A 16900-nucleotide genomic window follows, 5' to 3' on the forward strand; every position below is an offset into this window, starting at 1 on the left:
GGGAAAAGGAGGGCGGAAAAAAGGTAATAAGTGCTTATGATGCTGTATCTTTCTTGTTCCTCACCAGAAAGTTATGTCCAGCAATTGTCAATACAATGTCAATACAAACCAAGAAAAATTTAGACATTTTGCCCCTATAGTTCAAGTTATTTGGATTTTTATATGTGCACAAATAATCTTAAAACACGATTTCAGCACTGTTGCAGTTTGTTTGGGGTCACTAATATAATTCCAGAGATTTTTCCAAATGAGTCTACATTTTTTCTTCAACACTCCCAGCAGTCCGGGTTAAAATCTGATGTTAGTTCTTACTGCACAGGCTGACAGCCCTGAAATCGTTGCCTGCTCATGACAGCTATCCTAATTCACAGCCAAAGATATTTCAGAAAATCACAGAATGGTTTGGGTTGGAAAGGATCTTGAAGATCATCGCGTTCCAACAACCCCCCCCTGCCATGGGCAGGGACACCTTCCACTAGACCAGGTTGTTCAAGGCTCCATCCAGCCTGGCCTTGAATACTTCCTGGAATGGGGCATCCACAGCTCCTCTAGGCAATCCATTCCAGTGCGTCACCACCTGCCTCCTATAAACTACTTCTGAAGCTAATAAAGGGTAAGTGGTTGTTAGCTTTCAAGTTCTAAAAATGTTTTCTTAATTGTTTGTATTTTAAATAATTTGCACTGTTCATTAGACTAGGGCTGCAGAATCACTGACCCTGCAACTTAAATGTATTCTTCATGCAGCTCAAAAGGCACAAAGTGCTTGTCCCACAGGTGAAAAGAGTGTTTTAAAAGGTAATGAGATGAAAAATTAAGACTGAGATTTTCAAAAATGCTTTTGTTTTTTTTTTTAAAGCAAGCGGTGCCTGTACAAACAGAACATGGTTGGCTATTCTACCTGAAGCAGCTCACTTGCCAGACGTGCCAACCTGCAGAGTGCTAGGCAGTCCCTTTGCAATGGCCTCACCTGCTCCTTTTCTCTGTTACAAACAGGCAAATCAAATCTTTAGGGTTTACGAATGAGGGTTGTTCTAAACGTAACTAGACTTTCCTTTGCTCTAAAGTCAATCTTTGTGCAAAACATCCAACATAAAACCTGCACTTAAACCAGCACCAAATAAAACATCTGCAATTACCTGGGTACTGACAAGCCTGATTTGTGAGCCTGTGTTTGAACACAGTCCTGTATCAAAAATCTGTACCCAAGTACCACTGAAGGAACACATATTTCATGTTGCAAGAACAAGATCTTGTTCTCTCTGAGAGAAAAATGACTAGTGACCGTAATTTTCCAGTTACTTTAGGAAAGTTGTTACTGCCGTTTCACTCAGAGCAAGGCTCATTGGATAGCACACTTGTTCAGTTTCACACATAATTGTAGTTTGTTTTCTTTTAATGCCACTGCTCTATACAATGAAAACCAATAAAACCCAAGAACCAAGTACTTTTAAGACATCTTTGCTTTGCTTGGCTGGACATAAAAATATATGTGAACACTTTGGAAATATGAAAAGGGTGCATACAAAAATGATGCACATGGGACTTTTGAATTCTGGGAAGAGGTTGGTCAAAAAGATAAGAGGATACATGTCATTCACTACAGCTGAGAGCAGCAGCAAAAACTACCAGGTAAACTGCTGTTTACTAGCATTTCTTAGCCCTTTGTCAGAGTCTGTCTCAGAGTGAATTCAAAACACAGCTCTCTTTAAGGACACAACATACTACACACACAAAAAACCCAAACCCCAAATCCAGCCCCGCCAAAATCTCCAACCTCCTTATCTGTGTTTGTAAAATACAGTATTGCTGAAATTCTCTTTTTTATGAGGTGGCACAGGTATTTGTCAGCATAACCTGTGATCTAAGCTGCATCCTTTCATCTTTAAAATGTTATGAAGTTTGTGAATAAAAGAGAAAGCATCTGTAACAAGTTTCTGAATGCATAAATTCCTTTATTGAAAATATTGTGATAGCACTGCATTACATATATTCAATATTCATAGTTTCAAGGGTCACAGAATTCTGATTGAACAACACTGTTTTGAATATAGACCACAGCGTTTAGATATGCTTTGACAAGGATAATATAGTGGAGTAAGTTGTAGGTAGCAAGAGTGAAATGTATGCAAAATGTTGAACTTGGTTTCATTTTGTTTGTTGTGGGGATTTTTTTGTTGGGTGTTTGGTTGGGTTTTTTAAAACTATTAAGTGGTCTTCTGCCACCATTTAAAAGAGCAAAGTGTGTTAGATATTCTGGGTATCTTCAAAGCATTATGCTGTTAACAACTTCCAAAATATTTGAAAGCATTACCGGTAAGAACTTTATTTATGGCTGTAGTGGACCACAAAGAAAGGAAGTGTGAAAAGCTCATGTGCAGCGTGTAACAGGCTTACTGTGTATAGCATTGTTTTTATTAGACTGTGAAACTTCTGTGCAAGATTAAGATTTAGAAATGCTTTTGAAGGAAAAGCAATTGGCTTTTTTAAATTATTATTTAATCTAGTCAAAAAGGAAAGAGCAGTAAGTAAACTGAGTTGTATTACTCAGTTAATAACATTCCAACTTTAGATTGTATTGTTTTAATGCACGCTACTGTCTCTAAATCCTGCCTTTCTCAGGACAATGAAACACTCAAGTCTAAGGGCAGGACAGCATCCTAATATTAGGCCTGGATTGTGTAAACAAAACCACAGCTAAATGGCAATGCAGAATTCCTTAGCAAACAGTGAAGATTGCCAGTCCTCTCTCACACTCTCCCCATTTACCAAATGTTTTATAATTTTGTAATATATTTTATTTGTAAAATAAATTTTACAGATTTTGTAATATAGAGTCTTTTCAGCTTTGGTGGGGAGGAGGGGGAAGTATCTGATAATTTCATTAAAAACAAACAAGAATAATTAGTTGACTGTTAAATCCTAAACCAGACTGCCGCCTGAAGTATTCTTTTAAAGGAAAATATATGTGTAATTATTAGGAAAACAAGTTTTACACTAATGTGACCTGGTCTGTTAGGAAAAGAACTTTCTTCTCTAAATCTCAATTGTATTTTCTCCTTAACAAATTCTTCAATTTGTAGAGAAACGCTCATAAAAGCACAGTGGGTGGCTTATTTTGAACCATTTTGTGGTGATACAGAAAAACAGTTCTCTTAGAAATCTCCTTCATAATCAGTCAAATAATACTGAGGCAGGTGCTCAGAGCATGCTATCCCAATTCTGTGGACTGCAGCTGAACTGATAAAGTCTACATCAGGGGACAGTTCCCCACTGTCTCCATACACTGCCAAAATAGTTATCTATTAACAGGAATGTGACCTGCAGAGTTAAGAAGAAGCACTATCCACCTTCTCCCTCATTTCAGGAAAAGAAAATGAAACAGAATTATGCACTCAAGTGTTTCTGTCAGGAAAACAAACCCTCTAATTAGGGTATAATGAAAACCTAATCTCATTTACAAAATAAAAATATAAAAATTAACTTCAGAAATCAAATAAATTGATTCAGAATAAATGCCAATGCATAAGAAACCCACCTCAACAGTAATTATCAAAATGAGATTTGAAACATTGAACAAAAAAAAAAAACCTCATAGCTAATACATTTACAAAAAAATCTACTATACAGTAACAATAAATAAAATAATTTTACAAAACATGTTCCCTTAAGTGCTGTGTACACCTATTTCTGATTCTTTTCCATGGCAAACAGTATGCTGTAGATTTTGGTAAAGTAACCTTTTATTTTTGGTCAGCATTTGCATGTTGAACATAAATACACATGGAATGTACTGGACAGTTAAAGTTCTTCCACAGGATCTTTTTCACAGTTACATAAGAAGTTTTCAACTTATACATCATGAACATTTTCATAAGCATTGTATCTTCAATGGAAGAGTGCTGAAGAGGAAGTAAAAAACACTTCAGAGTGATCTCTCACTGTTCTGTCTCTTACTGCCTCTCAAAACCAATTCTTTCATTCTTGGGTTGTTTGGCTGGATTTTTTGCGTAGTCATGCTCTGGTACAAACTTGAGGAAAAAGCGTGTAACGTTGTGAGGCAGCCTGCACCTTCTGGACAGCTTTAAGTGCCTAATGGATCCAGTCCTTAAGGCAGTCAGTTTCACTCAAATGTCCATACTTCTACATCTTGTATTATGAAATCTTCTTTCTTAGTTAAGATGTCATTATTGAAGGTGCTGCAGGAGTTGCTTCGCCCATGATACAAATCTGCATCTAACCATAAACCAAAGCGGCCACTAAAGGGAAATACACAACAGATTTGGTGTTAGATGGAACAGTAAAAGCACTGGAAGCTGTATAAACAATCAAAGAAGCAATACAGAGGAATCTAGGTGACTCTGAAGCAAATGTGAAGAGCTCAGTACTGGCAAAGCACTCTCCAAGAAGCTCATGGAGGGAGCTGTTCCCTTGCTTTTGTTTGCACCAGCGAACAGGGCAGCACGCAGGACCCTGTGAGTGCCCACAGCCCTGGGCCACACCCTGGCTGCCCACACTGCCAGCTGTGGCTATACCAGGGCACAGGCCTTGGGGTCCCTTCCCTGGCTGCTTGGATGTGGGCAGGCCTTGGGGTCCCTTCCCTGGCTACTTGGATGTGGGCAAAGCACCTGCTGGTTATCCACTCCCAATGCAAACCATGCCCAGCTGTCCCTTGGTGCAACCCCCAAGTAAGCTTTAGATGGTTGTACAGTCTTAGCCCTTGATTTTATACCTACTGACCTTTGAAGCTCATGAACTGATTATGCCCTGTCTGTATCCTTGCTATGTGCATCAACAGAAAAACAACAACTTAGTAAGAACCACTTGATAAACCCTAGAAACTGATGGCAAAAATGCCATTAGGGATTATCTTCCAGTGACAAACCGCTTCAGCAATGAGTGATGGATGTATCTACCCAAAACATCTGTTTTTTTTCCTGGCTAAAAACAACTCCAACTCTGCAACAAACCCTACTTGCCTAACATCAGTCACTAAGAAAACAAAATTCCTTTCAGTCTGTAACCGAAATTAGATTGCTGAGGTATCTCTGCTAAACAGCTTACTAAAATTAAGTTCAACCACGTTACTGTGAAGTTTTTCTTGCACCTACCATTGTCCCTATTTCTATTTAAAATTAAAAAAAAAAAAAGTTGGCTGTATGATTTGAAAACCAAACACTCACCCTCCACCTCCAAGCTCCAGAGAGGTAGTGTCTCCATTGATGAAGTAAGTGTTTTCTCCACTCCATTTAAATACCTGAGGAGAGGAAAAAACATGAACATATTTGGACTGAGGATTCTTACAATCTCAAACTACTGAGTACCTACTCTTAGCAGCTAAGAGGTGTGGTCATCTTTTATCTTTTTCTTGAAAGAGGAAAAGGTAAGGTAGAAAGTAAAAGATCAATAAATATTTAAAACTATGAACAAAGCATCCTAATCCTTATTTTAAATGCTGCTTCCCTCTCTAAATCAAGTGGTACCCCGTTAAAAAGGAAATGTGTTCAATATGGAAAAAGTGCATAAGCTATGAGCATGAAGGGGTATTTCAGTAGCACTATTATCTCTGTTTTGTGGTCACTGTGATGCTAAGAATGCATGACATTATATCCTGTTCTTGATATCACTGCCTTCTAAGGTGAGTCTTTGACACTCTTTAAGTCCTTCCTGCTTCCCCCTTCAACTCATTTAAAACTCTCTCCTCACACTTACAGACTGTCCCCTCTTCAGATAATTACAGATACTTTTGCTTGAAGTATTGCATTGAAGCAATGAATGATTAACTGTATTCATCAACATCTGGCACCTCTTCTACACTCAAAATCTCATATATGTTTCAGAAGTGGAACCCAAAAATCTTATTTCAGAAAGTGGACGCTAACTTACCTTGAAATGTGGACTGAAAGTGTAGAGGAATGTTTCACCAGTGCCATAGTAATGGTCACTAAACCTGAAGGGATGAGTAGCATACGCTCCAAATATCTGTCAGAAAAAAATGATTACACTACTTTAGTGGAAAGTGCAGAATTCAAGAGAAAAACCCCCAAAGATGTCAAAATACTTTCTAAGAACAACTAAGCTGATTTTCATGTTAGAAGAACCAACTACTGAAGTGTATCAGATGTGCAAGTATTCCTCCACATCTTCTGTATCCTGCAAGTTAAAAGCCAGATGACAACCATGGCAGCAGCATTGCTGACTCTAGCAGCTACTGAAGAATGAGACCTCCAGAGAGGCATTGCTTGTGACAGCTCCTTAACTGAGATACCTAAGAAAGGTATTTCCAGAGGCACTACTGCACGCACTGCAATTCTAAAACTTTTATTAGTGCTGAAGTACTTTCCTCTGGTAGCTCTAGTTTAGGCAGTAGAAAATATAAAAGAATACACCAATGTCTCATTTTGGTATGACGTGACTTCGCAGTATGACTAGCATTTCATAATGATCACGTTACAAAACGCTGCCCTTTCTGCCCCACCCCTGGAACGAGCGCTCCTGACCTGGTTGTCCATATCCTTGATGACGAGGAGCACGGGACTGTCGAGAGCAGCCGATTTGCGGTACAGAGTCTTGAGGCTGGTGCCGTGCTCCAGTGTGCTGTATGCCAGGCGCCACGGGTAGCCCTGCACCCGCGCGGGCAGGCGCCGGGCCAGCTGGGCAGGGAGCAGAGAATGAGGGAAATGGTTACACAAGCAGCACAGGCAGTGCCCCAGTCTCTTTCTCGCACTCGACAGAGGTAGCACCACATCTCAGAAGAAAACCTGAGGGCTTTCAGCCATACCTGCTCTATGTGCATGTTCTCCAGAAGAGCGCTGTGATGCTTTAGGATAGGCAAAGTATCGTCATCTTCTTCTTCTTCATAGTAACTGCAAACGCTCTTTCGTCGTTTAGCTTCTTCTACAGTAATGATCTGTGGCAAGAGAACAAGTGTCCAACCTAAAGCACAGGTCTTACACCATCAATCCTCTGTTGAAGCCAATTCATTTAAAACTTACTCCTCAGCTGTCACACTGTTTGGAGAAAAAACACCATATGGCATAATTTTATCAAACACAGGTAGCCTTAAGGCAAATGGGGAAAATCTTTAGCTGGGGCTCAGTGCCACCATGGCACATAACAAGCAACAGCAAAAGCTCTGAAATGGAGCTGATGAGAAGGAGAAGGGGAAGCAACGAGGCCTAGCTACAAAACAAACAGGAAACCTTAAACCGTCTATTCCTTCCGTGAGTGTATCACCACAGTGGTCTTATCTAGGAGCAGGAATTCCAGGATGCAGCTGCAGAGCCCACTGTGCTCTGCTATGCACCTCGCTACCAATAAGGCTTCCAAATGGCTTTCATGTTACACACAGATCAAGTTTTACATAATTCCTCCACGCCTTCACGATCACTGCTGGAACTTGCAGAAGCTGTCAACAGTCAAGACTACTGGGAAGAGATGCCTGGAGGTCCTGCACACACCTGCCCCTCAGGTGAGAAAGCAAATGCAATAGACTGACTCAGGTGTGGATTAACCACACAACAAAGCACACAAGTTTTGCATGAGGACCAGGGCTGGTGAGGAGCTCTCACAGCCCTAATACCCTCAATCACACCAGGCATCCTCAGTGGGATGAGAGCTACATATCTGCTGCATGCACTCATGTCCAGTCCATGCTCTCCCACAGATGCCTGGAGCTGAGCAGGGCATGTGGGGACTGGCACTGCAGGGCAGGGTCAGGAAAAGAGAGGAAGGCAGGATCACAAGGCAAAATCCAGCCTGCAGAACAAACACTATGCTATGTGTCCCTGCACACCGAGCAGTTACAGGTATTCCTGCCCATGACAGCAAAAGCTGTACAGCTTCATCCTGACCCTCCAGCCTCTCCTTCTGAGACTGCAGATAATCCTGTGCTGGAAAATTTTTCATATGGTCAATTTCAGGAAAGATTTGCACTGCAAAATTAGGGTAATTTAAAAAACCCCAAAAAACTGCCCACAACAAACTGCTCAGAAAAACCAATCTTTCTACTTGTATCATTGTTCTTTTTTCACCTTCAGACTGGTAAGCCTTCACTCCTCATCTCCCAGAACATGACTGTATATTTTTTAATTAACACCTTTTAGACATTAAATCAAAAGTATACAACTCCCCTTTTGAGGACTTTCTTGTAGGAACAGTCTCCCCCCCACCAGGAGTGGGGAAAAAGTACCAGACAACAGCAAATCAACCAAGAGGTATCTGTAGCAAAATACAACTCAAGTCACTTAGGCAACCAGAGAAAATCTATTAACACAATTGTAAATTGCAAACTGGGTCCAGAGACAGACAAGCATACACATTTATTCAGTCTCTGAACTGGATATGTGAGTGAAGTTCAGTCAACAACTGCAGAAAGAGGCATCTGCAAGATCAGGTATTTACAGACCACACAAAAGCAGAAATGGATGAAAAGAATTGACCACTACAGAAACTGGATCTACAAAGTATTTCAAAGATTTTATGGGGCTGAGAAAGGAAGCCACCTGAGGTAGAAATGCCCCTCACCTGAGTACAGAGCACGTTTATTACCAGGACAGAAGTTCCATCATCAGATCCACACTGTTCAAATGGGAAATAATGCAACATACCTCTACAAAAGGTTCCTCCTGGTCCGGTCTGGCACAGTAAACAATTCGAATATTCAAAGGCATTTGTCTCTGTTTCATCATCTAGCAGTTTATTTTCAGTACACAGTATTCTATCCTTGCTCTAGTGGCAAGAGTTCTCAGCCCCAAGAGTGACAGACAGATACTGGCCATGGCATGCTGTGATAAAACTGCTTATATGCTCCTCTACAATTAGAGTTTCTGTTTCCCCGCAAGGGAAAGTGAAACTTTCACTCTCATCATTTCACAGTCATCATGCCCAAATTTGGACTTCATTCAATACAGATTTCCTGGCAAACCTACTTTAAATTGGTGAAGCTGGAATAAATTACAAATAAAAGAGACACACCTTTAAAAGCAGTTTCCAGCTTTTCTTCCTTTCAATAAATATCTAAAAAGAACAATGAGAGACAAGCTCCCCGTGCAGCCAGATCTCTCCTACATCTGTCTTTAGATCACTGACTCTCCTTCACTGTGGTTTTATGAAAATGGCATGCAAATAACTGAACAGTAAAATCTAGAGCAATGTATGACTGCACTCAGCTCTAAGCAAAACAAGGAAGACAGGTTTTTTATATTTCAGCTCAAAAAGCACTAACTTTGAGAAGCTACAAAACTGTAAAAATATTAGTTCCTTGGGAATAGAGGTTGCTACATTTCAAATGACAGGTCCCACTTCCACGCTCCGTTTTTCAACAGAACATACTGTGAAAATCAAAATGCTCAAACAAACAAAAAAGAGGGTAGTAGAATTTAAAGAAAACAAGTTTATGTTTAGGATGAATCATCACATAACTTATTTAATCACCATCAAGATATTTCCCACTTTGGAATGTATGTGTCTGTTTCATTTATCCCATATTCTTAGCACAGAAAGTGTTTCAGCATTGAGACATATGGCTTTTAAAACTGTGTGTAAGCTTATTTCCCTTAGAAACTAGGCTTTGTACACAGAAGGAGATAACAAGCATAGGCATGCCAAGTGGTTAAAACAGATTGCAGAAGACCACACATGAAAAAGCCAAAGTCCAATGATAAACTTATCCCACTTACACCCAATATTCAAACAGAACTGCTGTGTGCACCCTAGAAGCAAGGGTCTGGCCGATCACCACACACCAATCCATTTCAACCAGCACACAGGAGCCTGGGTTGATGTTTACATGCATATATACATTTGGAAGAATTTGTTTGTAGCACATAAATACATTAGGAAATACATTAGGAATTTAGCAATGCTGACCACATATGCCTGTATAGCTTTGCAAAAGACTAATATCACATGGTCAAAATATTCACACAACTTCTGCTGGTTGCACACCAGAGAGCTCCCAGTTGTTTACCTGCTCTTTCTAGGGAGAGAGGAAATGAAGACTGAAGGAATATGAATACATTCGTGAGACAGATACAAGCCTTAAGGAAACACCATAAAATTCTCAGAAGAACAACTGCTGAGATTATTAGCAGAGGATGCACACTTGACACGCACACGCTTCATGCAAAGGCAGAAGGCACTCACCTCCCAGCTTTTAGTGGTGGGCTCACTAAAGAAGTTGTCAATCATGTCAAGCTCCTCCTTTTCCACCACAACAAAACCTTGCTCTTTGGCATCTTTCCCATATATTTCTGGTGACCACTGAACAAAAAATGTGTACAAGTGATCCACCCTGTGAAGAGAAGAGGAGGAGACAACCATTGTTTAGTAGTCCATGAACCCAACAATGTATGTAGCACAGAGGTTTTGCCCAATGCCAAAGCAGGGACAACTACACAAACAGGATATCCATATGTACCTCCACCCTCCCATACCACAGAAGGCAACAGCTCCCTCCACCTGGCAGCCTGAACCACTTCAAGGTTTCTCTACTTGTATTTTCCTCCTCCCTTTGCCATATGCAAAGCCAAAGAATCATGGTAAAGCAATATGGCTTGTCCAGTCCCACACAATTCATATTAAGAAGTCAAATTGATTGATATTAGGTCATAGTCACTAAAGTTCATTCTGTAAAACATTCACTTTACCCATTTAGTTTGACTTCCAGCAATGAGATCACCAGTGAAGTCTACACTACAGTTTTAGCTGCCCTTTAAAAGTTATAGAGGCTAGCCACAAAACAATCTTCATTCTCCTAGCATTTTGAAAATAAGCTGTTACTGACAGCTTTGCTAATGATATAGTACCAGCAGCACATGCTCTTCCATAAATGTAGTCAGCTCTCAGCCACTGTCTTTAAAAAGATATTCCTTGACAACTTCCATAACAAACCACAAAACAATTTCTGAAGAAGGAATTTATGTATTAAGTTAAAATGACCATGTGCAATTTCAAACAGGAATACAACAGTGGATCCACTATACAAGAAGCTGAATTGCCAACAAAAAAATCAGACCCACAGCAAAGATGGCAGATAGAAAGATAGTAAGTGCATATGACATTGGATCTTCCTTCAGCTTTTCACTAGGAAGTTACATCCAGCAACTCTTAGATCAACAGAAAAAACCTTTTAGAAAAATAGACATTTCCCCCCCACCCCCCACCATATTTCAAGTAACTTGGATTTATATGTATGCACAAATAATCTTAAAATACCCTTTCAGCACTGTTACAATTTGTTAGGGTCACTGGTATAATTCTAGATTTTTTCAAATAAGTCTACAAAAAGAATAAAGAATTTATTTTGCTTCATCATGGAAATAATGAAAAAGGAAAAAAATAGCATTGCTCACAGAGGTTTCAGAAAAAGCAGTCTGATTAGCTCTTTGCTAATTAATTTGAGCTTTAATTGAAAGAGACAACTGACTTGAGCACTGTGTATTTTATATGCAGTAGCCCTACTCTGGAAAGCCAGCTACTTAATTCCTACAAATCCCTAAGAAAGGACAATAAAAGTGTTTTCTGCTGTCTGGGTAAAATCAGTTTGAAAGCACATTTATGCAGGTGGATGAAGGAGAGCAGCACGCTCATATCTCAGAATCACAGAATGTATTTATGTTTTAAGCCATCTCTGGAAATCATCTAGGCCAGCTCCTGCTTATAGCAGAGCTAACTTCCAATTTAGAGGAGGTTGCAAATTATTGTCTATTTGAGTTGGAAAATCTCCAACAATGATTCTACAAGTTCTCCATGTCTTCTGGGGTTTTTTTCTCTTTTATCTCATCACCATTTTCTCTGAAGCATGCAGCACATGATCTGAGAAGAGTACGGTGCCATCCTACATTTTCTGTTTCTTGTCCCCTCCCCTCCATTTTTTAACCAAGTGCCTAAAAGGAAGAGGGGATTAATGACTACATAAGTTGTTTGGCTGTACTTTCTTACTTGAGTCAGCAAGAAGTGAAGCTTTTGTTACTGCAAGGACACACCACTGACATGCTGAGTTTGCCCTCAACTTCCCCAACTCCTTTTCAGCAGAGTTACTCCCCAGGCTGCCTTTCCCCACCTACTGCTGCAGGAACTGCTCCATCCCAGGCGCACTACTTTTCCATTTGCCTTTTCTGAACTTCCTGACATTTCTGTCAGCCTTTTGTGTTGAGGCCTCTCTGAATAGCAGCCCTGCCCTCCAATTACGAACACTCTCCAAATTTTGTGTCATTCCCTAAAATCACAGAGGTGTGTTCTGGCTCAATATCCATGTCACCACTGAAGGCATTAAGCAGTATCAGTCCCCAAGAATACCACTTGTACCTCATTGCCACTCAGACCAACTACCTTTGAGCCCAATGGTCCAGTCAATTTTACAACCACCAGTAACCTCCCTGTCCAGGTCATATCTTTCCACTTTGGCTACAAGAATACTATGGAAGATTGTGTTGAAAGCCTTAGTAACGTGATGGTATCAATCCCTTGCTCTCTCCTTGCTCAAGGAGCTAGCAATCTCAAACAGAGAAGTTATTTGTTCAGTAGAAAAGCAATTTGCCCTTGGTAAATATATGACAGCTGATCCTGATCACTTCTTTTCCTCTGCGTGCTTGGAAATGGTGTCTGTAAGGACTTGCTTCCCAGAGACTGAGATGAAGCTGACTGCCCCGTGCTCCCACAGATACTTCCTTCATTTTTCTGACAATGGTTGCAGCATTTGTCTTTCCAATTATTAAGGAACACTCCCCCTCAACACAACCTTTCAAAAGATGATAGAAAGTAGCTTTGTAATAACATCAACCAACCTCAATATATTCAGAACGTTTCCTGTCAGGCCCCATGGACTTGTATATGCTCAGTTTATTTAAGTAGTACATAACTAAGTTTTCCTCTGCAATGGACAGTTGATAAATCCAGACAGTCCAGATTTAAAAAGCAGCAGCATAAAATAGAAATAGGTGATTACAGAGGTGACGTCATTCTGAAAAGGGATGCTCTGCTAATAAAATCCTAACATTATGCTACAGTGGTATTTCCCAGCTACCAAATGTAAAACACTTGATCCAGTTTTTAAATTGAAAAGCCACTTCTTGAGGAACTTTCTTACAGTCAACTAGACAGCTGTGAGAAAATTTATCCTACAACTCAATAGCTGTTTTGGTGATCACATGCTTATGCGTGTATCATGCACTAAAAGAGAGACATCAATAAAACAAAGTACTTAGAAAGAGACTACTATAGAAACCTGAAGTTAGTAACTCCAGAAAGAAAATATTCAAAAGGCTCTAAGTCCAGCCACTGCTCCTGACCCAGACAAAGACATTAATCCAGAAGTATTCTATGACTTTGTTATAAATGTGCTTAACTAAATGATGATTCTGCCCAAATCTTGAGCACTGAGGTATTGTAAGCCCTCATATGCTTTTATGAGCTTAGAGAGACTTCTATGAGTCCTCATTATAAGACATTAAGCTATAGATACAAACAGGTTTTCATAAATTTCCTCTGTACAGTTTGATATCTTATTATCAGGAGTCTAGCAGTATTCTCCTTATAAAAGGCTAATTTAAAAGGATTCTACATCTAGCAAAAAAGTGGATGCCCTCTCAGCAGCACAATCTCAGTGCATTGTCTTTTATATCAACTTCAGTGCAAATTATAAAAACATTCATAAAACAAACATGTTTGCAGAATTTACACTGGAAAATTAAACAGATTTACTTCTTGAATGAGGAACTAGTCAATGCTATTACTTACAAACAAAGAAATTCTGCATTACTATCTGTGTCTCTGTGCAAGGCATTTTCTTGTAAAAGGTCTTCAGGAAATGTGTGACCTAATTACTGAGCTACTGCTACTCAAAATTCACTAGAGTGGGAAACCACATACCATTTAAACATAAATCCACATAGTAAGAACACACACACAGACTTACCCTCTAATACTGTAAGCTATACCCATTGCAAAACTTCCCAGCAAAAAAGTCAATCTCTTTTGTGACCAAAAGCATGGGTGCCCCTCTGCTCAGCTGAACCTTGCAAGAAGCTGCCCTAGGCTGAGTAATTCTGTATATAAGGCAACTCAAGATGCCCAGCATCCCCTCTGCATGCTGAGGTGAGCCCTGCTGTGACCAAGCAGGCAGCACAAAGCAGTGCTGCAGTCACTGATTAACTCAGCCACAGCGTGCTGGTCATGGGCCCGACGTGTGCCGGGACACACTCGGTGCCTGGGAAACCACCCATGGAGAGAATACCTACAGCAAATGAGACAGAAGACTTAGTGCCTTTATAAAGAATATCAGCCTAAAAGCCTTCTTTCTGTATTAATAAAGTTTCTAGAGGCTTCCAATAAAAAAATAAATATAAAAGTACTGGGCCCAGAAAGTAACTAGAGCTGGCACATGGAAGAGAGCTCTGCTGGGAGCTGTGGGCTGTGGCACCAGGCTGAAGTTGGAGCCATTTTCACAACTGACGACAGAAGCTGCTTTAACAGCAAACACTATGACCATGGAAAAAATGTAACTAAAAGCAAATCAGAGGAAGATTTAACTTAACTAAATATAGACATGCAGACCAATTTTTTCACAATCTCACTCCAAATTTGGACAGTTTTTTTTTATTTTGCTTTGTTTTTTTTTTTTTTTTTTTTAATTACTACAAAACATTAAGATGCTGCACAAGCTACTGTGACTAGACTGGAGAAAGTGTTTTATTTATGGCTGCCTTGTGGCCAACAAGATGAGAGTGTTATTCTTGATATTTTCACACATGAATATAAATTGCATTTCAAGTAGTTTTAGATTTAGTTCACTATCTCCTATTTTGTCCAAAATACGTGGCAAAGCTATCCCAAACAACTTACTGTTCATGGCACTCTCAAGATGCATCACTTAGGTTTATATTCTACACAATACTGATTCAAGAATATTCCCAGAAGGTAGGAAGTGTTGTGTTTTGCTTTGGGAAAGTATCCAAGAGCTTGGAGAAAACACCATCTTGTTCAAGAGGCAAAGACATGCCTGGCATTAACACAAAGGTATGAGTCTCACAATTAATTTCAGCTCCAAGTTCTACTTCATCTGTCATGCAATTCTGGGGTGTTACAACAGGCATGAATAGCATTAAAAAGACTCAAACTTACAACCCATCATTTACCACTACTTTTGGTCAAGATCCAAACAGCAGCCCTGACATCAAAGATCTGGTATGTCAGCCAGCATGGCCAGGTGCTGCTGCAGCAGCTCACTGCTGAAGTTACTTTTTTCTCACTATAAAAACTGAAGTACAAACCAGTTGTCAAGACTTCAGTTTATAAATGGATTAGGTCTGCTCACCATTCAGAAAGTTTCTGCTCATAAAAGGACAAGCAGGAAAGCTATTTCCCAAGTCTGTGGTTAGAAGCTTGACAAATTTACCTGTTACACACAGCAGTGATTAGAGATGATCTCAGGCAGCTCAGCAGCTTTATTCACTGTTAGCTGCACTATCCCCAAAGTACTAACTGACCTTGTGTTGTATTACAGCATCACTCCAACTCATCACTCCAGCTCCCTGAAGTATTTACTCAAACTTCAACCCAGAATTTTCTGAACCCACCCTTTTGCAATCCCTGAGAAGCCAAGGACTGGGATCCACAGATAGCAAGCAAACCAAAAGCCATCCAGCTACTCTCCCAAGGACCACATTCCAGCTGGATTAAACTCTCCCTCTCCTCCAGGAAGAGTTCCAAGACAGCAACTTCCACGCTACTACAGACAATCAAAACACTCCTTTTCAAACCACAAAAAATATAAACACTTAAATCAACACACATGATACACATTTGGAATTAAAATTATTAACAAAAATTATTTTGAAAAAATTGACTGCATCTGAAAGAGACATCTCTGAGACGGATCACAAGTTCAGATTCCTCCTTCCTGGCATCTAATTTATCAGAATCACTGATTTTGGTTCAACAGACCAGAGAATTGCTCTAGTTGCCTTCTGTCAACAAAAGAATCACATTTGATTCTTCACAGCCTGTGAAAATTCTTGGGCGATTTATGTTGAAGATCATAGACCTCCACTTCTCTAGTTTGTTGGTTTGTTTTTTTGAGAGTACTATTTATGCATTAATACATATCTATAGGAAAACATTTGTGTTCCTCAATTTTACTGCAAAGGGACTATTTTTAATGGGACAAAGGACAGAAATCCTCACACCTATTTAGTTAGGAGTGTCTCCCTTTTCCCACATGATTCCCTTTGCTCATGTGAAATACTTATTTGTTTTAGCACTTGCACCTCAGTAGATTCCACGCCCCTCCGGCCACTGGTCCCTTTCCCCCATTTCCTAGACTACAGCTGAAACACTGATCATCTCCCAGTTCTTTTATCATATGTTAGCTGCACATATATCCATCTTTCCATCTTCCAGTGGCACCTGAGGACTTTTTCATTCCCACTGAGAGCCATCCATATTAGACCATATTAGCAAGAAACATTGCTTTATGTCACTGGCATGCAATGAAATGAGGGCACCCTTCAGCATCCCTGCTGCACTTCACAACTTGGACCATGTAGGTAATGTAAGATTCAGCTCTAGAAAGCACTTCACATTTAAAAAAAAGTAACAGACAGACATTTTTGTGCTAACAGGAGTGCAGCTTACCTTTCCCGAGGAACAGCAAACCAGTACTCAGGTTGCTTTATCTTTTTACTGTACTGCTGAGACATGGTTGTGCTCTGAGACACAAAGGACTTTCTCATGGGCTTGCCTACTTTAATGCACAGAAACATTGGAGGAGTCTTGCTCTTCTCCTCTTTTGAAGGAAGCATATCTGAACAAGACACAAAAGAAACAGTCTGCTTACATGAAAGTACAAATGCTGCAGCTGATAAAACACTGACAAAGATTAATAATCTTGTGCAAAGAACAC

At 40.0% G+C, this 16900-nt stretch overlaps 1 protein-coding gene across 4 annotated transcripts in view; it reads right to left on the minus strand.

The window, feature by feature from the left end:
• Positions 1-1931: 1931 nt before the first annotated feature.
• The window catches only part of NCOA7 (nuclear receptor coactivator 7), a 79891-nt gene continuing 64922 nt past the window's right edge, over positions 1932-16900 (minus strand). For 3 of the 4 annotated variants that reach the window (XM_036404539.2, XM_036404540.2, XM_036404538.2), the window contains exons 10-16: positions 16633-16801; positions 10144-10291; positions 6779-6907; positions 6498-6650; positions 5884-5979; positions 5181-5254; positions 1932-4256 (exon numbers count right to left, since the gene is read on the minus strand). In XM_036404539.2, the coding sequence (XP_036260432.1) occupies positions 4121-4256; positions 5181-5254; positions 5884-5979; positions 6498-6650; positions 6779-6907; positions 10144-10291; positions 16633-16801 (905 nt within the window). In that variant the 3' untranslated portion in view covers positions 1932-4120. Of the gene's footprint in view, positions 4257-5180; positions 5255-5883; positions 5980-6497; positions 6651-6778; positions 6908-8606; positions 9995-10143; positions 10292-16632; positions 16802-16900 lie in introns of those variants that run through there. The other variant, XM_036404541.2, reaches the window with a different exon arrangement.

The sequence above is a fragment of the Molothrus ater genome, chromosome 3, assembly GCF_012460135.2.
Source record: "Molothrus ater isolate BHLD 08-10-18 breed brown headed cowbird chromosome 3, BPBGC_Mater_1.1, whole genome shotgun sequence".
Taxonomy (NCBI): domain Eukaryota; kingdom Metazoa; phylum Chordata; class Aves; order Passeriformes; family Icteridae; genus Molothrus; species Molothrus ater.